Source organism: Panthera onca, chromosome A1 (genome assembly GCF_046562875.1).
Source record: "Panthera onca isolate mPanOnc1 chromosome A1, mPanOnc1 haplotype 2, whole genome shotgun sequence".
NCBI classification, from domain to species: domain Eukaryota; kingdom Metazoa; phylum Chordata; class Mammalia; order Carnivora; family Felidae; genus Panthera; species Panthera onca.
In genome coordinates, this window is record NC_138339.1 from 106,554,671 (window position 1) to 106,582,026 (window position 27,356).

Consider the following 27,356-nt stretch of genomic DNA (forward strand, 5'->3'; position numbering starts at 1 on the left):
TGCGACTCTTGATCTCACGGTTGTAAGTTCCAGCCTCACGTGGGTGTAGACATTACATGAAAATAAAATCTTAAGGGGCCCTGCATGGCTTAGTCCATTAAGCATCCAACTTCTGCTCAGGTCATGATCTTGGACTTTGTGAGCTCGAACCCCGCGTCCGGCTCTGTGCTGACAGCTTGGAGCCTGGAGACTGCTTTGGATTCTGTGTTTCCCTCTCTCTCTGCCCTCCCCTGCTCATGCTCTGTCTCTGTCTCTTTCCCACACTTAAAAATAAGCCAACATTTTTTAAAAATTAAAAAAATAAAATCTTAAAAAAAAGAGTCTATCATTTCTCTACTCAAAATCTTGCAGTGACTTCTTCATGCTACTTAGTCATTGTTTAAAGTATTTATATAACTCAGGCTTCTGTGATGTGTTGTTCACAGACTCTTCCCCTTTCTCATTTGGCTTTAGGCAAATTGGCTTCCTAACTCTGAATACACAAAATCCTCTTTCCTAAAGGCTTCTGTTCTGGTTATTTTTTCTGCTTAGAATGTTGTTCTTCTAGATAATGGTAATACCCCCATCTTCTTTGAGTCTTTGTCAAATCTGTTTTCTGAATGAGGCGTACCCTGGGCACGCTGTTACATCTGGAACCTGCTTCCCTGCTTTGCTCTCCATACTCCCATATCTTCACCCTTCTCTACTTTTTATTGCTTATAGCCTAGCTCTTCACCCCTGTCCCTGAATGTCAGCCCCAAGAGGTCAGAGATCTTTTCTGTTTTATTCACTAATCTATCTAGTGCATGTACAAAAGTACCTGACACATTGAACTGCATGTAATATAGTGTAAGTACAGTAAACATGGGTTGAATTGAATTGGTGAATTGAATGAATCGAGTGATCCTGGACATATCAGTTAGTTGGACTATATCTTTATTTCTAAGTCTGTTAAGGGAAACTGTCTGCCTCCTCTCCATCAGACAGATTTGTTAGGAGAATCAGAATCAGTCATGGCAGGTAACTAGAGTATGGAAACTTTTGAATAAAGTGCTGAACACGTAGGATGTGGTAGGTGTTGAATAGAGTTCTTCACTGTCCTTCTCCTCATCAGTACCAAACACACTATTATTGTTTGGTGCTAAAGGGGAACAATATTTATATACAGTATTTGTTTATAGCGTATGACTTATTCATGAGTACGACCTCCTCAAAGGAAGATTGAATGTAATAATCCTTGTTTCATAAGTGAGAATCTTGAGGTAAAAGTAAGATAAATTATTGTACCTAGGTTATTTAATTTTTTTTGGCTGGATAAATAATAAGGTAGTCCTGAGTTTTTGCCATATTACCCTCACCCCACATAATACTTCATGCTTTTTTGTCTTCCTTTTGCTGGAAAACTCTTTGACAGAGCAGTCTATGCCTTTTCTAATTCCCCTCCTTCTCTTTTTTCTTGAACCCATTCCAGTTGGGCCTTTGCCTCAATCTGTCCATCTACACTAACATCATCAAGGTTAAACACTTTGGCAACTAGGTTTACCTATCAAACAATTCTTTTTGCTTATACAGAGAATCTAAAATAGTCAAACTCATAGAAGCAGGGAGCAGAATGGTGGTTGCCAGAGCCGGGGAAGGAGAAAATGGGGAGGTGATTGTCAAAGAGTACAAAGTTTCACTTATGCAAGATAATCAAGTTCTAGAGGCTTACTACTCTTCACAGTGCTTATCATTAGTTGTTATATACTTAAAATTTGGTAGGAATATAGAACCTAGGTTAAGTGTTCTTACAACACACATAATAAAAGTGATAAGAGTAAACTTTGGGAGGTGATGAGTATGTCTCTGGATTCAATGGTGGTAATGGTTCCACAGGTGTATACTGATCCTCAAATTCATCGAGTTATAGATGTTAAATATGAATAGGTTTTCATATGTCAACCATACTTCAGTAAAGCAGTTTGAAAAAACACACACCAAATAATTGTGTTTAAAACAAAACATCCACCTCCTTTAATGATATTTAATTGTGTCTAGTATGTACAAGACATGTGTTTTAAGATCAGTGGCCACAGAGATAAAGGAGCTAGACTGAATTGCCTCAACAAGATAGAGAATAAAAATCCCTTAGTTACCACATGGACTTTTCACCTGTCAGTGTTTAGCCCTGAAGTTACATACTCTAGTTTTTGGTTAAAGACTTGGTTGTGGACTATCCTTTTTTCCCATGGCTGAGAACTAATGTTTTGGAGGGCAGAAGGGCCCTACTATACAGATTTTATTGTTGTTATTTCCTCTGTAATTTAACTATACTTCCATTGTAAACAAAGAAGTAGATTAACTTTACTGAATACCTACTATTTGCCATATATGTTAAAGTCAGAGATGAATAAGATATAGGCCTTATCCTCATGGAGACAGTCTAATGTGGGAGATAGACATTTAAGAGCATGTCCTATAGTATGATAAGTAAAATAATAGAAACATGTACCAGTATGTGTTTACATGGTACAGTAAAGGAAATGACCAGTCTGATCAGGGAGGAAAGATATTGATCAAGAATCAATATATACACATAAACAGACACATTTACCATTATTATTGTTGTTGTTTACATTAACTGACTTCATGGCAGTGGGAGCATATTTTCTTGTAGCCCAATGTTTTTAGTGCTGGAGCAACTAAAGTGTGAAAACAAGCGCTTGGCAAGAATAGAAATTGAGAGGATGAGGAATGGGTAAACAGCAGATTATTTTCTATGTTAAAGGCACTCTGACTTCTTGTGGTTGGTAACTTAGTTGCTTATTAGTGTTTATTTATTTATTTAAAATTTTTTTTAGTGTTTATTTATTTTTGAGAGAGAGAGACAGAGTGTGAGCTGAAGAGGGGCAGAGAGAGAGGGAGACACAGAATCTGAAGCAGGCTCCAGGCTCTAGCTGTCAGCACAGAGCCTGATGCAGGGCTTGAACTCACAGACCGCGAGATCATGACCCCAGCCGAAGTCAGACACTTAACCCACTGAGCCACCCAGGTGCCCCAATGTTTATTTATTTTTGATAGGGAGAGAAAGCATGTGCAGGTGAGGGGCAGAGAGAGAGGGAAAGGATCTGAAGCTGGCTCTTTGCTGAGAGCAGAAAGCCCGATATAGGGCTCAGACTCACAAACCATGAGATCATGACCTGAGCCAAAGTTGGACGCTTAAGTGACTGAGCCACCCAGGTGCCCCAATTCAGTCTCTTTTCTAAGGAGAATTGTTCTGTGGATAGTGATAGTAATAGTATTTCTATTATGATGGAGGTGTTTTTCTCAGGGCCATAATTAGTACATAATGTATCCTTTAAAAGTCATACACAAATATCAATGAATCTATAATCAATCAGACAGCGGGAGATGAATACTCTATGATCTCTCTTATATGTGCAACGCTAATAAATAAACAAAGCAAGCACATAGATACAGAAAAGAGATTGGTGGTTGTCAGAGGTGGGGCATGGAGGTGAGAGTAATGGGTGAAGTGTTTTTGTTTTGTTGTGTTTTTAGTTTAAATATATTGCATACAAATAATAATGAAAGTCATACATAAATATTTGTGAATCTATTCCATACTGCTTGGAAGTACACTGGACACTGTGGCTACATTCTCATCTTGTGGAGCCAGGAGAGAATTCCTTTTCAAAGGAGAGAATTCTCAAGATGAGAATCTGCCTCCATTCACCTCAGTGAGTACTTGTAGAGAGGACAGGTTATCTTTCTTCCCTGTAATTGCCCTGGTTTGGACTCCTTATGTTTAGATCGTTTAAGTAGGAACCCACTTGGTTTTCTGCTTCCATTTTCTCCTTCAGCTTGTCTTATTCTAATTCATTCTCTGCATTCCTATCAGACTTGTAGTTCTTTTTTTTTTCTTTTTTTAATTAGTTTTGTTTTTTAAATTTACATCCAAATTAGTTAGCAGATAGTGCAACATTAATTTCAGGAGTGGATTCCTTAATGCCCCTTGCCCATTTAGCCCACCCCCCCTCCCTCAACCCCTCTGTTTGTTCTCCATATTTAAGAGTCTCTTATGTTTTGTCCCCCTCCCTCTTTTTGTATTATTTTTGCTTCCCTTCCCTTATGTTCATCTGTTCTGTGTCTTAAAGTACTCATATGAGTGAAGTCATACGACACTTGTCTTTCTCTGACTGACTAATGTCACTTAGCATAATACCCTTTAGTTCTATCCACGTAGTTGCAAATGGCAAGATTTCATTCTTTTTGATCGCTGAGTAATACTCCATTTTATATATATACCACATCTTCTTTATCCATTCACAGACTTGTAGTTCTAAACACAAATCCAGTTATGTTATTCTCCTTCACTGAATTCTTTAATGGCTCTCCATTTGCCCGTAGTGTGAAGTGCACATTCTTTAAGAATGTTATGTGAGGTGCCTTGTCATCCAATAACAGACTTGCTTTCTAGCATCATCTCCCATCATGTCTTTCTACCCTGTCTATACCCTGGGCATATCAGTTATCTTGTCATATACCAAATGCAGGTGACACACCTTATCACCATTTAACATGCTGTGTACTTTTGTGTTTCTCTGATTCCTTCTATTAAATGTAAGCTTCATCACATGAATAGTGATTTTTGTCTTTAGATTAACTGCTGTATTTCTACCACCTTGCACGTAGTAGGTGCTTAGGGTAAATTTGTATGCATGAATGAATTTTTTAAAGCCAACCTATCTATATAAGTAAATATACCAGGATTAATATTTAGTGCTGTTTCTGTTACTGTTTTTGGTCAGGTTGAGAATTTTGTTTCTCACATAAAAAAAAGAAGAGTTTTTTTGTTTGTTTTATTCAAAACATTAGAACATTGGTGGATAATAGATATTGGCAGGGTGGAATAACTTACTGTTAGTGACTGGCTTCAGCAAGAATATGATGTAATAGATATATTGAGAAATTATATTCTAGGTAACATCTTTCTTTAAGTGAGGAATAAGAAATCAAGTTGTCTTCCTTCAACAGCTGATCTATAAACAGAAGTCTCTATGTAGCTGAACCATTTAGTTTTCCTTATGTTCTGTGATCATAAATACTGAATTACCACAGATTGCACGGAGTGCAGATTTCTACCAGAAAAAAAGAGGTTGTTTCTTTTTTTAGGTTGCTAATTTTCTTTTTCACTATTCAAATTTATTTCAAGTTGCAATTCAGTGCTTGGAGACAGTTTTTAAAATCAGCTCAGAAGATACTCATCTTGCAGTTTCACAGCCTTTGACAGAAATGTTCAGCAATTCCTTCTGTAAGGTAAGCTGTCATTGTTTTCTATTAGTATCTGATTTAAGTATGACTACAATATTATGTTGAGTTCTTAATATTTTACGGGCCAGGCCTTTAAGTACCTAACTTCTCCCTAGGTGTAAGGTAGATAGTTCACATGGATATGATTTGGGAACTAAAATATAACTCTTTTAATGTGCTTTTAGATTTTCATATTAGTAGCTATTCTCATTCTCTCACCTTCTTTTATATTTAATGATATACTTTTTAAGTCCTTTATACTATCTGAGCATTTTTAGATTTCTGACATCTGTATTAACATTCCCCTAAAGCATTGAATAAAAGATAAAAACAAGATTTTCCTGCTTACGCAGCAACTGTGTAGAAATAGATTCATCAGGAATTGAATCATCACTTTGAAGCAGATTTCATCAAATTGGCCATTGTAAGGCCTCTTTAAAACAAGGGAAGGTTCAGGCTCAATGTGCAAACGTAACACTGAAAACCAAGTTTCTGGTGTCTGCTCTTGAGAACTGTTTACATCGTCTCTGGTTTCTGGCCTTTTCAGGGAACATGACCATAAATTTGAAAATTTTAAGGTGACTGAGTTTAGGGCCCCAGGGTGATCTCCCATGTGTTTTTTGGTTACATTTTGATGCCTCATGAACTCATTTTGTTATTCTAGTTCTGTATTCAAGCTTCAGTACAGAAGGAGGCACTCAGGAGAGAGGCTGAATCATATAGTATATATTTAAGCCTGGCAGGGACATTGCTGAGAATACCACATTGACTGTTTCTAGAACTTGTGAGAAGAGGTTCTGAGAGTTGCAATGAAGATGGCAGTTTGGCAGTAAACTGTTCTCTCTATTCTTGGAAAAAGAATAATGCAGTTATCACACAGATGAATTCTAATTATATAACAAAGATATAAGGAGATAGTGACGTGTCCCTGCACTCCTCATCAGAGAATTCCCCTTTTCTTCACTTCAGTTGCTATGGTTCTTTCATTGCCTGGGTTTCTGGCCTCCTTAGGGAACCCCATTTCAGTGGCTGGACATGCCCATGGCTGAAGCTAACCTTCTTTAACTCCTAGATGCCCAAGAGGCCTCTGCTGGAGACAACACTTGGACGTGCTCACTCCTTAGCTCTTGTCACTGGTGACTTAGTACTAAAGAGATCAGAATTTTTCTTTACCTCCCAGAAAGCTCAAATTGACTTTTGCACTCTGTTTAAGTAGAGCTTTTTTTTTTTTTTTTGACGCCTGTCTTACTTTTTCTCTCTGATTGTGTTTAACTGTAAGCATTTTTGACTTGCTATTTTTAAAATATAATTTCTTTTTTTTTACATATAATTTTCTTTATCCAGTCATCCATTAATGGACATTTGGGCTCTTTCCATGCTTTGGCTATTGTTGATAGTGCTGCTATAAACATGGGGGTGCATGTGTCCCTTCGAAACAGCACACCTGTATCCCGTGGATAAATGCCTAATAGTGCCATTGCTGGGTCGTAGGGTAGTTCTATTTTTAGTTTTTTGAGGAAACTCCATACTGTTTTCCAGAGTTGCTGCACCAGCTTGCATTCCCAAAAATATAAGTTCTTAAACCTGGCTTCATTGTGTATCTGTGTAGTGTTATTTGTGATGTCACTCCTTTGTTTGCCTTATTTAACAACAGCAACTTCATTACGTATGTCTTTGTTAGCAGAGTACAGCAGACAGAGTCTAAACCTGCCCAGAGCAGCATACAGATTGTTATAATTAAAGAAATTATTTGCCTCTTTTCAGCAATAAAAAAGAATGAAATCTTGCCATTTGCAAAAACATAGACAAAGCTAGAGTATAAGTCAGATAAGTCAGTCAGAGAAAGACAAATCCCATATGATTTCACTGTGGAATTTCGAAAACGAGCAAACAAAGGGAAAATAAAAAAGGGAGACAGAGACAAACTCAGAAACAGACTCTTAATTATAGAGAACAAACCAATGGCTACCAGAGGGGAGGTATGTGGGGAGATGGGGGAAATAGGTAATGGAAATTAGGAGTGTACTTGCTGTGATGGTCACCTGGTGATGGATACAGCTGTTGAATCACTCCATTGTACACCTGAAATTAATATAATATTGTATGTTAACTAATTGGAATTAAAATAAAAACTTAAAAAAATTGAAGTTATTTGTCTCACCAAGTGTCCATGGTTGTTATTTCTGTCATTTTAGTTTTAGGATACTGGTCTTTCTCTTCTCTTTTTTCCCTCAATTAAGTTTATATACTAAATGGATTCATTCCTTTTATATAAGGCAGGTAACACTCATCCCCACATCATGGCCTGCTCAAATGCATTTAATGAATATGAGAATTAGTTTTCAAAGTTATACAACTGTGGCAATTTCATTAAAATAATTCAGAAGAATTTAGAAGACAGAATGGATTAGAGTCCATTTCTCAATATGCCATTCTTCTGACTCAAAAAGTCACTCCCCTCCCTCCTCCCCTTAACTTCCCAGGATTATTAGAAGATGTGAAATAGAAGAAACCCTGAAAGTAGGTACTGCAGGGCAATAATGTGTCCTTGAACTACACTTACATCCTAGGAGACTGTAGCCAGTTTTAAGTAGTGACCTCTAGTTATAAGGATTCCTATTTGTATTCTATACATTTTTATTCCAGTATTTTATGTTTAGAAAAACTGATTAGTATAGAAAGATTAAAAAAATAAGAACAGCTCACATACTTTATGATTTTGTACTTGTGAATATTTGTGTGCAATTAGCGAAGTATATTTCCAAAGTTAGAGCTATCAAGTTTATTGAAACTTTGGTCAAGACAGAGATAATGGTGAAGGACACCTGGGTGGCTCAGTCAGTTAAGCATCCAACTCTTGGTTTTGGCTCAGGTCATGATCTCATGGATTCGTGGGTTTGAGCCCCACATGGGCTCTGCACTGACAGTGCGGAGCCTGCTTGGGATTCTCTCTGTCCCCCTCTCTCTGCCCTTCCCCACTCGTGCTGTCTCTGTCTTTCTCAAAGTAAGTAAATGGTGGATATATTCTAAATGTGGTACATAGGTATATTAGCTACAAATTATGCTTTCTTGAAAATTTTAGACTTATTTTTGAACTTCAGAGTCAAGTGTAAAAGCAACACAAGTTAAAAAAGATCTTTCAAGGGGTGCGTGGGTGGCTCAGTCAGTTAAGCCTCTGACCTCAGCTCATGTCATGACTCACCTTTCGTGGGTTTGAACCCCCATTGGGCTCTGTGCTGACAGGTCAGAGCCTGGAACCTGGATTGGATTCTTTGTCTCCCTCTCTCTGTGCTCCTCCCCTGCTTGCACTCTCTCTCTCTCTCAAAAATAAATAAACATTAAAAACAATTTTTTTTAAAGATCTTTCAAACATGGAAAAATACATTGTGTTCCAATTGCTACTCAAGATATTTCTAAATGCCCCTTCGATTTGAACATTAGTAATGCAAAAGAGGTTTGAGGATGATAGTAGCTACTGAAAACAGGAAATTTACATTGCCTTTTTTAAATGATAAATTAATATATGTCCATTGTTTTTAAAAAATTGGTCAACAAGGAAAGAAATAAAGAAGAAACTGAAAATTTTACCTCCAAATATTACTTTCAACCTTTCTCGTTAGACCTTTCCTGTCTTTGTTGTGTTAGCCTGTGTGCATGTATATGTGTATGCACATATTTAAATAATGGTGTTACATTATTAATGCTTCTTTTTATAAACTGTGAATTTGACTTAGGAGATCTCTTTAGATATTAAACATTATGCTTCAAGATTTTTATTAATATAAATAATCTCTTGAATATATTTTCTATTCCTATTCTTTGTATACTGATTATTTATATTTGTTGTTCATGAAGTAGGGTTTTTTTGATGTAGGAAAAGCAAGTAAAAAATTTGATTCATATTAGCCCATTATCTTCTAGAAAAATTCTACATACTCATTTTTCTAAAAAACGTATGTGGAAGGACTTCCCCCCTATTTCTATGTAACCCTATTATTTACAGCCAGATTTCATCCCGTGTAAATATAGGTGATTTACTGTAATACAATTTATTTATTATTATTTATAGTTCTGTGGGATGACTTTTTTATGCAGGTAAATGGAAACTCTGTACATTGATTTTTATTTAATTTCAGAATGATATTTTGCCTCTCTCAAACTCAGTGCCTGAAGACGTGGGAAAAGCTGACCAATTAAAAGATGAAGGTGAGTATTTCATAGAGAAATTACTATTTCGTAAAACTTCATGAAACTCTGGAGAAAGTGACTCTGCAGTTGGTGAGAGTCTGATTTACGCTGCCAAGTCTGAACTGTCATACGTCCACATGATATTTGTGAAATAGAAATGAATGTGATATGGAAGAAACCTGGAATGGCTTGTGAACAATAATGTAGTTATGCCTTGCTTCCAGAGAAGCAGATCTGCTGTGAATAAAACTTGCAAAACAAGTAACTTAAGGGGTGATTACTTCTAACTGCATTTGCTACATGTACTCTGGGGTTCCAAATTCTTCTTTATGCTTGAAGAGAGGAAAGGAGAAATTTGGGATTTCAAATTTTTTTTTTTTTATGCTTGCATAGAGGAAAATAATTTTCAGTATTATTTTAACTTTTGTATATGTTCATTGTTTTTGAGTTCTTTGATACCTGTTAATACATGTATGTGGCACTTGACTTAAGTATTTATTGCCACATTTGACTACTACATAATTACATTTTTCAATACTGGCTCTTGAAGCATTTTTAGTTATAATAAATAAGGCAGTGTTGAAGATCTGCGTTTAATTTTTCCTGTCATGTCATTTATGTTAAGCTATAGAGGAGAGTTAGGTCAGGCACACAAGATTTGTACTAAGAAGCTCTTGGGAAGAGTCTTGTATTGGCAATGAATGAGAGCCAAAAAATTCCCTGTCCTGTAGGCAGACATTTATTAGGGAATATGCCACATTAGGGAATATGCCACCAAGCTATACAAAATTGGTTCAGAAACCATTTCCTGGACTTTAAACTGAAGAAGGCAGTTAAAAACAAAACAAAACAAACACAATCACTTGATTTCTTAAAAGGTAGATATGGAAGAGAGTATACTCTTCCTATTCCTTGGGTCTTATCCTCTCTATCAAATTTTTATTTTAAACATACATGTATATCACTGTTGTTTTTTTTTAATATGTCACTGCTTTTAATGGCCGCATAGTGCTCCATAGTACTTTAGACCATGATTTACTTACGTAGCCAGATAATTCTGTAATCTTAGGTAAACATTGTCTTTTTTAAAATTTTGTTTTTTAATATTTATTTATTTTTGAAAGAGAGAGAGAGAGAGAGAGAGAGACAGAGCGTGAGCAGCAGAGGGACAGAGAGAGAGGGAGACCCAGAATCCAAAGCAGGCTCCAGGCTCCGAGCTGTCAACACCGAGCCAGACGCAGGGCTCGAACTCACGAGCTTTGAGATCATGACCTAAGCCAAAGTCAGCCACCCAGCTGACTGAGCCACCCAGGCGCCCCATAGATGACATTGTCTTAATATCTTTGTCTATATTTTTATTATTATGTGATTATCTTCATGGGATTACACTATAAAGTTCTGTATATCCAACAAATAGACTGATTTCAATTTTTAATTTCTCACTTTAAGAATTAATACTACTATAGTGGCTTAAAATTTTAGAATAGTATGACTTTCATAAATTACATGCAAAATTAAGTAAAAACTAGATCCTTGTTGTCATTTGAATTAAGAGTACTCCCCAAAGAATTTGGATTTAAACTATCTGGATAGAAATGCATTTTTCATATATTTAGTTTCTAGTTGAAACAATTTAACCTGGTGTTTTTTTTCCCCCCACTCTGAGTTTTGTAGTTGTGTGAAATCCTTAGTGATGCCGTGTATTTTCCATTAATGCTTGCTTTTTAAGCTCCCTTGGTTTAACTCTAGTAATGATATTGAATAAATGGCAAATTGAAATTTTATTTTTGGCCCTCATGTTTACTCCCTCTGCATGCAGAACATGGGGAGATTGCATTCCCCACAGAGTTTGCTTTGATATAATGAATGTTGGTAAGATGAGGATTAAGAGAATATGCAGGCTGAGACTCATTTAATGCTCGAGCATGGGTAACTGAATTACTTACTACTTTCCCCTTTAACCACAAAAGCTTTTATTCTTTTTATTTCTTTTTTTAATATTAGAGAGAGAGAGAAAGAGAGAGCATGCACACACGCAACAGGTGGGAATGGGGAAGAGAGAGAGAGAGAGAGAGAGAGAGAGAGAGAGAGAATCTCAAGTAGGCTCCAGGCTCAGCACAGAGCCTGAAGCAGGGCTCGACCCCACAACCCTGGGATCATGACCTGAGCCAAAATCAAGAGTTGGACACTCAATCGACTGAGCCACCCGGGTACCCCTCAAAGCTTTTATTCTTTCGTTTTACTAAAACATATCACATCTGAGACATGTTACACACAAAGTTAAAGCAATTGTTATTTTATACAGGTTTTTATTCATGTGAGCACTAATGGCCACTGCAGTTTGTCAAGCATAAGGTTTTTCCAGGCTGCCTGTGACACTTGTCTGTGTTAATCAAGGCTTCTAGCCAGGTAGTACCTTCCTAGAGGTGTCTTTCAAATATTTTTGTGTGCTTCATTTGTAAAGAGTTGCAGTAAGTTGAGACAAAACCAAGATGGTTTCTTTTCTGTGATTCCCTGACACATCACAAAAATATGTACATATCTTGTAGGTTGTCTTTTTGTTTTAATATTTATTTTTGAGAGAGAGAGAGAGAGAGTAGGGGAGGGGCAGAAAGAGAGGGAGACACAGAATCCGAAGCAGGCTCCAGGCTCTGAGCTGTCACCACAGAGCCTGATGTGGGTCTCCATTCCATGAAGCATGAGATCATGACCTGAACTGAAGTCAGATGCTTAACTGACTGAGCCACCCAGGTGCCTCTTATAGGTTGTCTTGATAATTAAAGGAGACAATTTTACAGGAGAGTACCCCATAAGTATAAAGTGCTATACAGTGTTCGGTTATATTTATCTTTACAAATTTCTTCATTTGTGTCCCAAATATTTGCATATTGGATATTTTGTGACTTAAGGCTTATCGTAAATATATGTAAATATATATATACATATAGTGTACATATGCATAGTGTATATACAATGTAGTATGTAGACTTTTGATATGGTGGCTTATAAGAAAATACATACAATAGATTTTAATAATAATAATAATTATTATTATTATAATACCACTCGACTATCAAACGATCTGTCACAGCTGCTCACTCAGGAAAGGAACAGGTGAGCTCTAGCACTGCAGGGCCAGCCGCTCTGTCCCCTGGAATCTCAAGGGGGCTGCACAGTCAGAAGCACAGCTCCTGGCTGGGTTTGCCAACACTGTTGCTGAACAAACTCAGATAAAGTCCTAAACTTCTTGCAAGAGTAACCAGTAACTCAAGAGAGGAGGGTTTGGAAAAGAGAAAAGAGAAATTAACTTTGGGTGCCAGCAGCCAGGGGAGGCGGCAGGCTCCATCTTTACACATGCCCACCTCTCCTCCCACAAGATGGACACCTAGAGTTTTACTGGCAGAGGTTCAGGGGGTACGTGCTAGAGAGCCTGGAGGCAGTGCATGATCACAGCTGAGGATCAGTATGTTTTCAGCACTATAAAGGGTAGGGAAAGGGATCTGAGGGGTGTGGTATTCTAGGCATTACCTTGCTATCAGGGCTTTTCTAGTCTAGCAGTTGGAATGTTCTGGTCATTGCACAACACCTTCATCATTGCCTCAAGAAAGTGTGATAAGAAATAAGAGCAATGGATTTTAGTTAGAGCATGAGTTAAGTCTTTTCATTTTCGGTTTTAACTCTTAGGGTCTATAGTTGAGCAAGAGGGCTCCCTAAGAACCCCGAGACAAAAAGGCCCATAGCAACAGGAAAACCCACATAACCCAGAAAATTTAAATCTTTTACATGGGTTAAGCAAATGTATTTCAGTACTTAGGCTCATGTAGTTAATTTCTTGCTCTATGATAAAAACTATGTAATCCTCTTAGCTTCCTTAGAGGCTTTATATTCATTACATTTTGGGGGTGGGGGTCTAAATTAGTTTTTTTTTATTGTAAAAACAGCTTTATTGTAAATAAAATTTACTCCTTTAAAGTGTATAAATTCAGGGGCGCCTGGATGGCTGGCTCAGTTGGTTAAGCATCTGACTTCAGGTCATGATCTCACGGCTGATAAGTTCTATCCCTGCATCAGGCTCTGTGCTGATGGCTCAGAGCATGGAGCCTGCTTCAGATTCTGTGTCTCTCTGTCTCTCTGCCCCTCCCCTACTCAGACTCTGTCTCTGTCTCTCTCTCTTTCAAAAATAAACATTAAAAACAAAATTTTTAAGTGTACAAATTCACTGGTTTTGAAGAATATTCAGAGTTGTGCAGCCATTACCACAGTTATGGAACATTTTTTATCACCTCAAAAGAAACTGTGTACCTATTAGGTTACTCTTTATATTCATTTCTGATTCTTTTTTTTTAAACCAGGATGAAGGTCTGTTTCTTTTTTTTTCGTGTTTATGTACTTTTTCTGAGAGAGAGAGAATGAGCAGGGGAAGGGCAGAGAGAGGGAGAGAGAGAATCCCAAGCAGGGTCCCCACTGTCAGTGCAGAGCTCTACCTGGGAGTTCGAACCCAGAACAGTAAGATCATGACCAGAGCTGAGATCAAGAGTCTGACGCTTAACCAACTGAGCCACCCAGTCACCCTTCATTTTTGATTCTTAATTTGCAGTAACTTTTGCATGCTTTTATATGCTTTTGTCTACCTGCCTTTCCTTTAATCTTGCTGTTCCTGTTCCCTGCAAAGTTATACTCTCCTACTCCTGTTAAGTAGCTAATGATGTATTAAAAGACAAAACTAATAGGAGAGCTTCTGGTTTAGAGAAAGTTGGGAGGAGTAACAGAGGCTTTTGTGATGTAAATCCTTCCTCTTAATCCCAGTGTTTTAAAATTTCAGTTTTGAACCGTGGTTCTTATCAGTGAGCAGGATACATTTTTCCCTTTAATGGAATACAAAAGATAGCCAACAGGAAATTCCTTATTTTGCTGGCTAGTTCTTAACCTAGCTAAATTATTACCAGATGTATCTGTAGATGACTTCCTGAAAATTAGCACCCTGTGGGATAGCCATGGTACCTGAAATTCTTTCTAGAAATTAATGTCCAACAGTCCCCTTTAAGAAATCTGTCTCTGGAATGGATAGCACAAAAAAATATGATCTTCCAATAGCATATTAACATGATTAATTTTACTGGCTTACCCACATAGCAGAATTCTGAGATTTTGGCTATTCAGTAGCATTTTTTTTTTTTAAACTTTTTTTTTTTTTATTTTATTTTTGAGACAGAGAGAGACAGAGCATGAACGGGGGAGGGGCAGAGAGAGAGGGAGACACAGAATCCGAAGCAGGCTCCAGGCTCTGAGCCATCAGCCCAGAGCCCGACATGGGGCTCGAACTCACAGACCGCAAGATCGTGACCTGAGTTGAAGTTGGACGCTTAACCGACTGAGCCACCCAGGCGCCCCTTCAGTAGGGTTTTTTGTATTGTTTTGTTTTTTGTTTACTTATTTTAAGAGAGTGGGGGGAGGGGGAGAGAAAGAGGGAGAGAGAGAATTTCACTGCACACTGTCAGCCTGGAGCATGATATGGGCCTCAATCCCATGATCCCTGGGATCATGACCTTAGCCTAAATCGAGTGTCACATGCTTAACTGACTGAGCCACCCAGGTGCCCCATAGCAGGTGTATGTTTTGACAAGGGAAGGAGTGGATAATGAGATGATGATGGGGAAGGGGATTGCATCTGGAATGGGGGAGCAGCTCTAAAAGGAAGGCAGGAGATGAATATAAGGAAGGTGAGAAGAGATTAGATTTTGCCATGAGATACTCATAATTGTTGCATTTACTCACTTATGAAGCCTGGATTTAATAAGGTATACAAGCTTTACTTGCTTTAAGACTTCATGTTGTTAAAAATCACTTAAACACACTGATGGCTAAGGAGTGTCAACTGTATAGTAAAATATAAAATTTAGCTCTACTGCTGATGAAAAATCATGTTGGTGGGGCGCCTGGCTCACTCAATTTGTGGAGCATGCGACTCTTGATCTCGAGGTGGTGAGTTCAAGCCCCATATTGAGGGTAGAGTTTACTTAAAAAATTAAAAAAAAGAAAAATCACATTGCTGACCTTCATTTTGTTGTAGTTTCTATGATTAAAATGTATCTTTCAGGCTTTTTTGTGTGTGTATGTTATACTTATTGTACATATTGATTATTTTAGGCAATAACCACATGAAAGAAGAAAATTATGCTGCTGCCGTGGATTGTTACACACAGGCGATAGAACTGGATCCAAATAATGCAGTTTATTATTGCAACAGGTAAACTGGCACTGTTGTGGCAGGTTTATAGTTCTTAAACTGTAATTTGTATTAATAGCACTGAAAATTTATTTTGAAATAAATTTATTTCGTAAGATTTATTTTGAAAAATTTGAAAGTTCAGGAAGGTAGAAAGAAGGAAAAATAACCCACAAAATTAACACTCAGAGGTAGTCACTCTTATTAACTAACCTTTGGCATATTTTGTTTGATGTGTCATCGGTTTTAGATTCGTAGTTATTCAGTAGGCATATCATAAACATGTCCTTATTTTGTTGAAACTCTTCATAAACATTCTTTAAATGGATACAGATTAGTCTGTTATTACCTCTTAATCTTTTTTGTATTTCCAGCACCTATCATTGTGGCTGGCAAACAAGCACTAGTTATTTTTTAATAAACGTATAAATGTACCTTAACTTATTTTATTGTTTTTTTTTAAATGTACTTTATATAAATGTACTGGCAGATTGTTCCTTTTTTTTTTTTTCAATATGATGAAGTTGGAATGAACATCTTTGTTTCTCAAATTATTTTCTGAAATTCAGATTTTCTGGACTTTGGGTTTATCCTTGGAACTGCATTCAATTGATTTAACTGTGTAAACATTCAAAATTTGTCGACGCTGATTGCAAAATTGTTTGAACTTCTTTGAAAAATTTTGAAAATTTATTTCCTTCCCTGGAAGTGTATGAGTGCATCTGTTTTTACCACATCCTTATCAGCACTAAGTACTTGAGTTATTATTTATTATTAATTTAATATTAATTTTATTTTAATAGTAATTGTTCTAATTTGTATTTAACTACTGCTAAGGTTGGACATTTTTCACATGTTGGCCATTTGTGTTTGTTCGTTTTCTTACAATTATCTCTTTGTAACTGTGCCCGACCTTAGCTTGTTTGACCTCATACTTCTTTCTTTCCCTGTTCTGCCCTTTTTAAACAAAGGGTCCGACCCTTATAGGCTACATTTCCCAGGGCCCTTTGTCACCTGAGTTTTGTCTGGGTTCAGTCACAGGAGGTACTGGCAGGAGATTGGAGGGCAGAGGAGGGGAGAAGGCGGGTGTTTCTTCTCCTCTTTTTACATCAGGGTATTTATCCAGCAGGAGCTGCTTCTCATCCTTGTCTCCAGCTCCCACCCAAGACACCTGCTATGGTCACAGCTTTTGCCAGGCGATGTTGGCTTTTGGACTCTGCACTCTGTCCTCTATCTTAGGGATGGTAATGGCTCCTGCTGTTCCTCATCTCTGGATTGCTACACAACAAGATGCCCCTGCCTGGCATCTTAGCTCTTGCATCAACTGTGTAATGAATTCCCTGAACTAAAATAATCTATCTTAAATATTAAAGTTCCAGTGGTACTTTCTGCAGTGATGGAAATGTTCTGTATCTGCTTTGTTCATTACAGTCGCCACTAGCCAGAGTGGCTTTTGACCACTTGACATATGTCTAGTGCAAATGAGAAAGTAAATTTTTATTGTTTAATTGATTGAAAATCAATTTAAATTAATTTAAATTTCAGTAGCCACATGTAGCTTATGTCTACTCTCCTGTACAGCATAGCTGTATATGAAATATATAATCCATTTGTCCTAATGGCATAGCTTACTGTTTGCCTTTTAATGTTTTTCATATGTAAAGGTTTTAAATATTTGTGTAGACAAGTTTGTTTTTCCTTGTTTTTTTTTTTTTTTTTCCTTTCTTTGGAATTTTATTCCAGTGTTTTTAGGTCTTATTTATTTATTTATTTATTTATTTATTTATTTTTGAGACAGAGAGAGACAGAGCATGAACGGGGGAGAGTCAGAAAGAGAGGGAGACACAGAATCTGAAACAGGCTCCAGGCTCTGAGCTGTCAGCACAGAGCCCAATGTGGGGCTCGAACTCACAGACCACAAGATCATGACCTGAGCCGAAGTTGGACACTTAACCCACTAAGCCACCCAGGCGCCCCAGTCTTATTTATTTATTTAAACTCAAGTTAGTTAACATACAGTGTAGTATTGGTTTCAGGAGTAGAACCCAGTGTTTCATCACTTACATACAATACCCAGTGCTCAACCCAAGAAGCGCCCTCCTTAATGTCCATCACCCATTTAGCCCATCCTCCCACCCACCACCCCAACAAGCAACCCTGTTTGAGAGTGTCCAGTGTTTTTAGTCTTAAAGCCTTCCCCATTTGCAGACCTGACAAATAACTTATCTTTCCTTCACATTTAAATTTTATCATTGCAAGTCTGTTTTGGTGAATGGTATCTATTTTAACCAATTTGAAACCTTTTAGGGCAGACATGTATAAAAATTACCTTTTGTTACATAGTAAATTCTTAGATTTGGAAGAGATCTTTAATTTGGTCTAATCTTTCATTGAGTTATCCTTGTGCTATTTAGGGTATTCATACCCTTCTGAGATAACCCCTTCTCCCCTGCATTTTCTTTTATTAAAAAAAAAAACATTTTTTTTGATGTTTATTTATTTTAGAGAGAGAGAGAGAGCATACGAGTGAGTGGGGGAGGGGCAGAGAGAGAGGGAGACACAGATTCTGAAGCAGGCTGCAGGCTCTGAGCTGTTAACACAGAGCCCTATGCGGGGCTCGAGCCCACAAACTGCAAGATCATGACCTGACCTTAACTGACTGAGCCACCCAGGCGCCCCTCCCCTGCATTTTCTTTCGTGGTTCTGTCTGCTGGAATAGTCTTCCTTATGTTGACACTGAACTTGTTTTCCTGAAGCCCTTGTAGCTAATCTCAGTTAGCAGTTTTAATTTTTATTCTTAAGGGCAGTTACAGAATATTATGATCCTTCTTTTTCATAATAGTACCTTACATTTTGAAGTTTGCTACCATGTTCATTTGAGTTCTTTTCTCCACATTGTATATTTGCAGTTTTTTCAATTACACCTTAGATAATATAGCTTAAAGTTCTGCACTTTTGCTCTAAACTTGTTTCAGTTTACCTGTATCTGTTACTCTGTAGTTCCCAGAAATTCATACAGCATTTCCGGAATTGGTCTGACCACAGCAGTCTTCTAGGGCTCTCATTTAACCTACTTCTAGATAACATAATTATATATGTTAGCGTTTTATAGCATTATTTATTGAATTAATATTTTGCTTTTGGTTTATTAAAGTGTCTCTTTTTCACACATTCTCTTTATTCTGTCATTCAGTCATATTTTCATTTGACAGGTTCTTGCCAAACACCTGCTGTATACCACTGCTGTCACTGGAGGTTTAGTTGTTTGTCTTCCAAAATTCAGGATCTTCTATTTTATCCCGGTAGAATTTTACCTTGTTAAAGTCTCTCATGTGTATGACCCTTAATCTTTTCCGGTAATTTGTAAAGAAATGTGTTTACTTTTTGCTCCAAGTTTCATGTCATTCACAAACTTAAGAATGCCACATGTTATATTCTGTCAGTTATGAAGTCAACTAAGGGAACAATCATAGGGAAGTGGTTAAGAGCAGGGGTTCTGACCCAGCCTCTTTGGATTCTAATTTCTGGCTCTGGCACTTACTAGGTGTGTGACCTTGAGCAGATTACCTAACACAGGTATACTTTAGTTTCCCCATTAGTAAAATTTGGCTAATAGTATTTACCTCATAGGATTGTTGTAGAGATCAAATAGTTAATACATATAAAGTGCTAGGAAGCTTTCTAGTAAAGAGTGTTGTACACAACAGTGTTATTATTGCATAAAAATATTGTCTATTCATAATAATATAAATATTAGTTATATATTATATTAAATATATACTATATAATTAATCCTATATTATAATGTTATTATTCAATATTATTATTTATGCACACTGGGTTTTTTTGTTTTGATCAGAATATGAAGAGAGATCCAAATTTATTGGGAGTCCAAATATGTTGTCAATTGTCTTTCTCTGATTTAATAGAGTCTGGTAGTAAGCCTGTTAAAATGAAAAGGAAATGATGTTAGTCTGATAGGTGTTGTTTTGAATTAATCTAGTGTCATTTATCTTCTTTTTGGGGGGTTTCTTACATTTTTATGAAATACTTGGAAGTTGAAAGAAGTTTGCAGTAAGTACTCTTATATCCATCCATATCAAGATATTGCCTTTAATATTTTAGTATATTTGCTCAATCACATTTTTATTCAGCTATTTGTGCCCCCTCTGTTTATTAGTCCATGTTACTTTTGATGAATTTCAAGGTAAATTGCAGCCATTAGTACATTTTCCTCCTAAATACTTTATCATGCAATATCATTAATAGAATGATAGAATTAAGAGACAAATGCATATACTTGTACAACACAAAACCCCCTATCAAGATACTAAAAATTCTTTATGCTCCTTCAGAGTCAGTTGCCTAAAACATCAGAGGCAACCATTGTTTTCTTTTTTCCACTAGAAGTAAGATTTGTTTCTTTTAGAATTCCACATAAAAGGAATCATACCACATGTACTTTTTTGAGTGAGACTGTTTTTATTAAAGTTAATGGTTTCAAGCTTCACCATGTTCTTGCTTCTCTTAGTGGTTCTTTTTTTTTTTTTTTAATGTTTATTTATTTTTGAGAGAGAGAAAAAGAGAGAAAGAACATGTACAAGTTGGGGAGGGGCAGAGAGAGAGGGCCTGACAGAGAATCTGAAGCGAGTCTGATGTGGGGCTTGAACTCATGAACTGTGAGATTATGTCCTGAGCTGAAGTCAGACACTCAACTGACTGAGCCACCCAGGTGCCCCTCAATGGTTCTTATTTTTAATTACTCAGTAGTACTCTGTTGTTTGAGTGAACCACAATTTGCTAAGCTGTTTTCCTGTTTATGGTCAACTGGGCTGCTTTTAGTTTTTTGTTTTGTACAAAATTTATAGCTGTTGGATCCATAACAAATTTAGTTGTACATACTAGAAATCCAACTACATTATCTTTACAAAAAAAATCCCTTTATTAATATGTTTTAATAATCTAGCCCCAAAAAATTAAAAATCCAAATAATTTGTAGAAAATGAATTCCTCAAGCTATGGTTTTATGTTTTTTATTCCTGTCATCAGGTAAATATATGTTTTAGCATATTAAATATTTGAAACAAAAGTATTTAATGAAGTGTCACTAAATGTTATGATCAGCTATAGATGTTATCAGAAAATTGCTTGTTTATAGAACACAGTAAGCCATACACTTTTGACTATGAATATAGTAAATCGGATCCTAAATAAATCATTTATTTCAAATGAGATTGGGTTCATTAATAATCTCATGTTTGCTAGTACTGGATTTGAAGAGATTATTGATAATACCTGTGCTTGCTTTTCATTTAATTATGGTTAAATTGAAATCAATAATCAAGCTTATCTTTTTCATTTAAATGGTATCTATTTTCCTGAGGAGTTCAGTAATAGAGCATGGAATTTAATATTAAATAACTAGAAAACTTTATTTGTATATTTAATACAAATATTGAGAAAAGGTTTAAAAATTTTTTAGACCATAGTGGTTTTTTTTTTTTTTTAGCTTTTTTAAATGTTTGTTTATTTTTGAGAGAGATAGACATAGACAAAGCACAAGCGGGACCAGGCAGAGAGAGAGAGGGAGGGAGACACAGAATCTGATGCAGGCTCCAGTCTCTAAGCTGTCAACACAGCCCGACACAGGGCTTGAACTCATGAACTGTGAGATCATGACCTAAGCTGAAGTCAGACGCCTAACCTCCTGAGCCATCGAGGCACCCCAGGAAGTGATTTTTTTTATTTGTTAAAAAACAATCAGTTGGCATATTTCTTAATCTTGAGTCTTGCTTTTCTAATATTTATCTTAAAGGCTAATGATGCTTTAGGCTCAGGTTAGGTACCAGGAAAACCTGAGTCTTTCCTTGAATACCTATTATTTATTTTTGCTTTTTTTGTATGCTCCTAGAATTGACCGTGATATGTAACATATCAGTTTATCATACGTTTTACCTTATAGTTATATACATATTTTTTCTTCAGGTAAGGGCAGAGATTGGATCTTTTTTTTTTTTTTTTTTGTATCCCCTATAGTACCTAGCATTGTGCCTCACAGGAGTTCAGCCAATTTTTTTTTTTGGTTGCATGGAGGACTATACATAGAGGACTGTACACTTGTATACAGAAAACAACAAATGATTGAGTATAGGTCTAAAACATTTCCAAGTACTTTATAATATGAAATGATATTTTACATTAAACAAGCCAGTTTTCTGGGTCTTCTGTCCCTAAACAGTATTCTTTATTTCTTCTGTACAACTTCATTGCTGATTTGACCCATATTTGTCTCATGCTTCTGGGATGGAGGGATGGTTGAATGACTGAGGCAATAAATGGAATTAAAGATGTACAGGAGAGAGACCAGGCGTGATGGAGAAAATTTGTCCAGAAGACCTCTCAGGTGATGGGGAATTTGAGTTGGAGCTAGATTTGATGGACGTAAAGAAATCAGAGGACAGGGAAAGGGTCTTAGGTTGGAGAGCATAATTTAAAAGGCACAATTAGGAATCATCAGGGCATGGTACCAAGGAATGCTAGAGACAGCATGAGCTCCAAGAAAGCTTGAAACAGAGACCACGTTGTCTGGCACTCTGTTTTCCTCCACCTCCATAAGCAGCATGTAGTCATTAGGCTCCCTGGGAGTTGGACTTGGTTTGTTGAACTTGGAATTGAATCTCAGGTCAGCCACTTAGTAGCTCTGTGATCTTGGGCAGCCACTTAAGCTTTTTGAGCTTCAGTTTTCTCCCTTGTAAAATAGAGGTGATACTAACCACATCATAGGGTAGCTGAAGAGTAATAATGTATGTAAAGGAACTAGCATAGCTCTAGGCTTTCAGTATTTGTTTCTTTCAAAAACAGTGTCATTCCTAGCTGTAGAAAGAGGTGTTTGCTATAACTTATTTATGCATGGTGTACAGTATGGGAGATGTAAGGTATCTGTGATTTATTTTTCTGCCTTATTTTCTCTAAAAATAGAACACAGATTGTATTCATGGTCTTTCTCTAACAAGGTAAAGAAAGCGAGGGTGTCTCCAAACATGGTGACTCTGACTGTATTCTTCTGTTGGAATTTCATTAGTTATGCCCTGATAACCAGACAGCTGGGGCAGTGAGAGCCAGCCACACTGATACTCAGTTCAGACATTGGCATGTTTGGCTTTATCTCACAGAAGATTGGAGTGGAATGCAGCCTGACTTCTCTTCCCTTTCCTGGCCTCAGAGGTTCAGGTGCCTGTATCCTCTTTTGAATGATGCTAGCTTGCAGTTTGTGTTCTAAAGCAAAAGCTGTCAAGATTGAAAGAGGTGTCAGGTCACCCTCTTAATGTTCTGCCCACTCTTCTTCCTTGGTGTGATTCTCCTTGCTTTATTCCTTGTCTTGTTATCAGCATCTGAAGCCAGAGATCAGGGTGTCTTCTCCTCAGTTTCCCTTTTCCATATACCTCCCAGTAGCCCATTTGTTCCCTCCTCCATTTCCATTACTATTCCCTTAGGTTCTTAAATCTGTTAAATTAGTGCTGTAGTAGCTTCATTTGGCTTCACGTTTCTACTTGCCCTCCGCAATCCATTCTTCTGCCAAAAGAGTCTTTCTAAAATGTGAAATTAATCATGTAATTCTTGCTTTTGCTGACTTCTTATGAGTAACATGTTGCAACATCTCTCCGTGGCTTTATGTGCTCTGCCTAGAATGTTTCCTAGGAAAGACTTTAAAACATTTTTTTACATTTATTTTTTATTCATTTTTTTAAAAGTAGCCTCTATGTCCAATGTGGAGCTTGAACTCAGAACCCTGAGATCAACAGTCAGATGTTCTACAGATGAAACCACCTGAGCACCCCTGGAAAGACTTTTTAAATTTCTTCTCTTCCCAGCCTCCTGTCCATGCCCTTCTGCCCTTCCCCACCATGTCCTATGGAGTGGTGCTAATCAGTAATGTAGCTCCTAGCCACATGTGGCTGCTCAGATGTAGGTTCAACTTAACAAAATAAAAAATTCAGTTCCTCACTTGCATTACCATATTTCAAGTGCTCTTTAGTTACAAGTGGGAAGGGACTACTGTATAGAATAACACCGATGAAGAACTTCTTTATCACAGGAAGTTCTATTAGACACCTCTGCAGAAGGTTAACCAGACTTTTCTCATGTTGCCTCTTCCTCTGATACTTTGTCGATACCTCCTTTGATTCCATTGCTGAAATTATCATACTATTTACTTATTTATTTACATGTCTTTTTCCCTATTAAGGCAGTGAAAGATTGGAGGACAGAATTATATCCTCTTCATCACTGTGTATTTGGTTTGGAGTTCAGGGTTTAGCATATTATAGTTTTCAATGAAAGTTTGAGTTGAATTGATACAGTGAATTTTAGAAGGGAGAATTGCCTTTACTTGAAGACTGCTAATCATGAAGCAGTCATATGTCAGCATGTTTTAATGTATATAATCATAAATTATATATTATCTATAATATCATAAGTTTATTATGGAATGTATGTGTATTTAGGAAAATAAATTTAAAACTATTTAAAACCTATTTCAGCTTACTGAAAGAGTAATACATGAACATCCATATATACTTACCTTAGAATCAGAAATAGCTAACATTTGCCATGTTTACTTTTTTGTCTCTCTTTCTGTCTTTTTATGAGTGTGTGTGTGTGTGTGTGTGTGTGTGTGTGTGTGTGTACCTGTGTATAAAATTTTCTTGGTGGTCCCAAATACTTCAATTATATCTCTTAAGAATAAGGATATACTCTTCATAACTATCATTCCCATCACATGTAAGAAAATGGCATTAATATTGAAATTTCTCCATTTGTCCCCAAAATACCTTCTGTAGCTATCTATGTCTTTTCATCCAGAATCCAATCACTGTTTGTGTGTTGCATTTTGCTATGTCACTTTCATCTGCTTTAATCTAGAAAATATTACTGTGTTTATTTATTTATTTATTTATTTATTTTTAATGACAGACATATTTAAAGAGTTCAGGCCAGTGATTTTATAGAATGTGCCATATTCTTGATTTGTGTGACTGCTTCCTCATGATTAATTTGAGGTTAAAGTTTGGTGTGAAGCCTACAAAAATAATAACATAAATAAAAGTGTACCATTTATTGCACTATGGTAGGAGGCACATAATTTCAAGCTATCCATTAATGGTGATTGTAAGTTTGACATCTTAGGGTGGTAACCACCATATCTCTCTTATTATTCCTTTTCTAATTAAAAATTATCTGTAGGGTCAGATCATGTGAATATCCATTCCCCAATAATCTTTTACTCAATGTTTTACCATCCATTCATGATATTTCCTTGACTTAGTAAAATGCTGATTGCTATAAAATGATGATTTTCTGATTTTATCATTTCATTTACATATATTTCCTCACATATTTCTGTAGAGAAGAGCTTCTTTCCATTCCCTCATTTTTCCTTTCCTCCTCCTTCTCCCTCTCCCAACTCTTTTGAGTATCATTATGGACTCATGAATTTTTAAAACCCTATTTAATATGTTATAATAAATGACCATAATCATTATTTTTGGCACTTCTATTATTCCATATTTAGCTGGTGGGAGCCCCTTTAAAATGGCTATGTGTCTTGTTTTTGGATACTTTCTTACTTTCTGAGACATCAAGGTATTCCACACTGCCTTGTGTTTTCTCTGCCCTGGACCTGAGCCCAGCTATTTCTACAGGTAGCTCCTGTTCTTATTAGTGGAGAATAGAATTCAGAAACCAGGATCTGGTTGCAAGACATGATCATTGCTACTGAAGAAGTGTTAGTGCTTCTTCAGTAAACAGAGCTAGGAAATAGAATTTTTAAAAAGGCATTGGTTTATACAGATATCTTCACAGAAAAATCTCTTACTGTTCCCCTTTTATATGGATTTCTGTTCTTCCAGAATGAAAAAAGCTGCCTTCTAATACCACCAGTATATTTACTCATTAGCTCTACCCTTCAATATTCTTCAGTTGATAGTCTGATGTCAATATTCTATGACTAGTAAGCCTACTAAGTAAACTTCGGTTTCTTTGCAAATTTTTTTCTCCTTAGAATCTACCTCATTAAAAATATATACTCAGAATACTGTACTTGAAATTCACTTGAACTCTTGTTGATACACAGCATCATTTGTTTCTGTTTTACTCCATTTGAAGGTTTGTTTTTTTACCCTTTTTGAAGTCTCATTCCCATTTTTATCCTAACTACCCCATGCCACCCATCCTCTGTGACAGTGAAACTTTTCTTAGAAGTTTGATTTCTGAACCATATTAATGTTTTCCATAAAATTAAACTAACAGGATTCATCAGTAATAATGACTCTCTTTATGCTTGATAATACTTTTTGTTTCATTTCTGATATTAGGGTTTCTACATCAGCTTTTTTTTTGCTTGGTTTTCAGTTGGCCCAATTGCCCTTTTCAGTCCCTTTACTATGTATGTGATTATGTTTTAGGTGATATGTATACAGTTTGAGAAACTGATTTTTATCTAGTTTACTTTGTAATTGCTTTTAAGTTTGAGTTGTTGTTTTTTTTTTTTTAATTTTTTTAACGTTTTATTTATTTTTGAGACAGGGAGAGACAACATGAACAGGGAGGGTCAGAGAGAGGGAGGCACAGAATCTGAAACAGGCTCCAGGCTCTGAGCTGTCAGCACAGAGCCCGATGCGGGGCTTGAACTCATGGACCGCGAAATCATGACCTGAGCCGAAGTCAGCCGCTTAACGATTGAGCCACCCAGGCACCCAAGTTTGAGTTGTTCTTATGCTATGATATGTTCTGGCTTCTCTCTCCCCTTCTTTTTTTTCTTTTTTGCCTTTTATTGTAATGATTTATTTTTACTTCATTTTTTCTAATTGTTTGGAAGTGATATATTCTGTATCTCTTAATTTAATGGTCATTTAAAAAAATATTTATTTTTGAGAGAATGCAAGCGGGGGAGGGGCAGGGAGAAGGAGCCAGAGGATTCAAAGCAGGCTTCATGCTGACAGGAGCGAACCTGATGTGGGGCTTGAACTCACAAACCATGAGATTGTGACCTGAGCTTAAGTTGGATGCTCAACTGACTGAGCCACCCACGTGCCCCTTAATGGTCATTTTTAGTGGCCATCTTTGTCATGCTTGTTAGTGTGTGTTGAATGTTGAGTCGCTAAACCCATACCTCTTTTTCATGTGAACTACCAAATCGGGTTTGTTGAATTCTATACTTTCACACTTAAATTTTTTTTTCACTAAAAGAAAGGAGGCTATATGTTTATTTTTTTTTTTAAGTTTATAACCTAATTTGAAAAGAAAGGGTCTCAGTCATGCTATATGAAGAAAAATTGACAGAAAATTGGACTCACCACCACATTTCCTTTATAGCCTGCCAGCCACCTGTCATTGACACCATAGGAACCTAAGCACTGTTGAGGCCAGGAATCTTATTTTTAGTTATTTATTTGTTTGTTTACTTAAAATTTTTTTTAATGTTCATTTATTTTTGAGAGAGAGACACAGTGTGAGCTGGGGAAGGACAGAGAGAGAGGGAGACACAGAATCTGAAGCAGGTTCCAGGCTCTGAGCTGTCAGCACAGAGCCCGATATCGGCCTTGAACCCAGGAACTGTGAGATCATGACCTGAGCCAAAGTCGGACACTCAACCGACGGAGCCACCCAGGCA

General features: G+C 36.7%; 1 protein-coding gene across 2 annotated transcripts in view; it reads left to right on the plus strand.

The window, feature by feature from the left end:
- The window catches only part of SGTB (small glutamine rich tetratricopeptide repeat co-chaperone beta), a 45,886-nt gene that overhangs the window by 6,312 nt on the left and 12,218 nt on the right, over nt 1–27,356 (plus strand). For both annotated transcript variants that reach the window (XM_060635670.3, XM_060635669.3), the window contains exons 3-5: nt 5,174–5,277; nt 9,408–9,477; nt 15,607–15,706. In XM_060635670.3, coding sequence (XP_060491653.1) covers nt 5,174–5,277; nt 9,408–9,477; nt 15,607–15,706 — 274 coding nt within the window. The remainder of the gene's footprint in view (nt 1–5,173; nt 5,278–9,407; nt 9,478–15,606; nt 15,707–27,356) is intronic.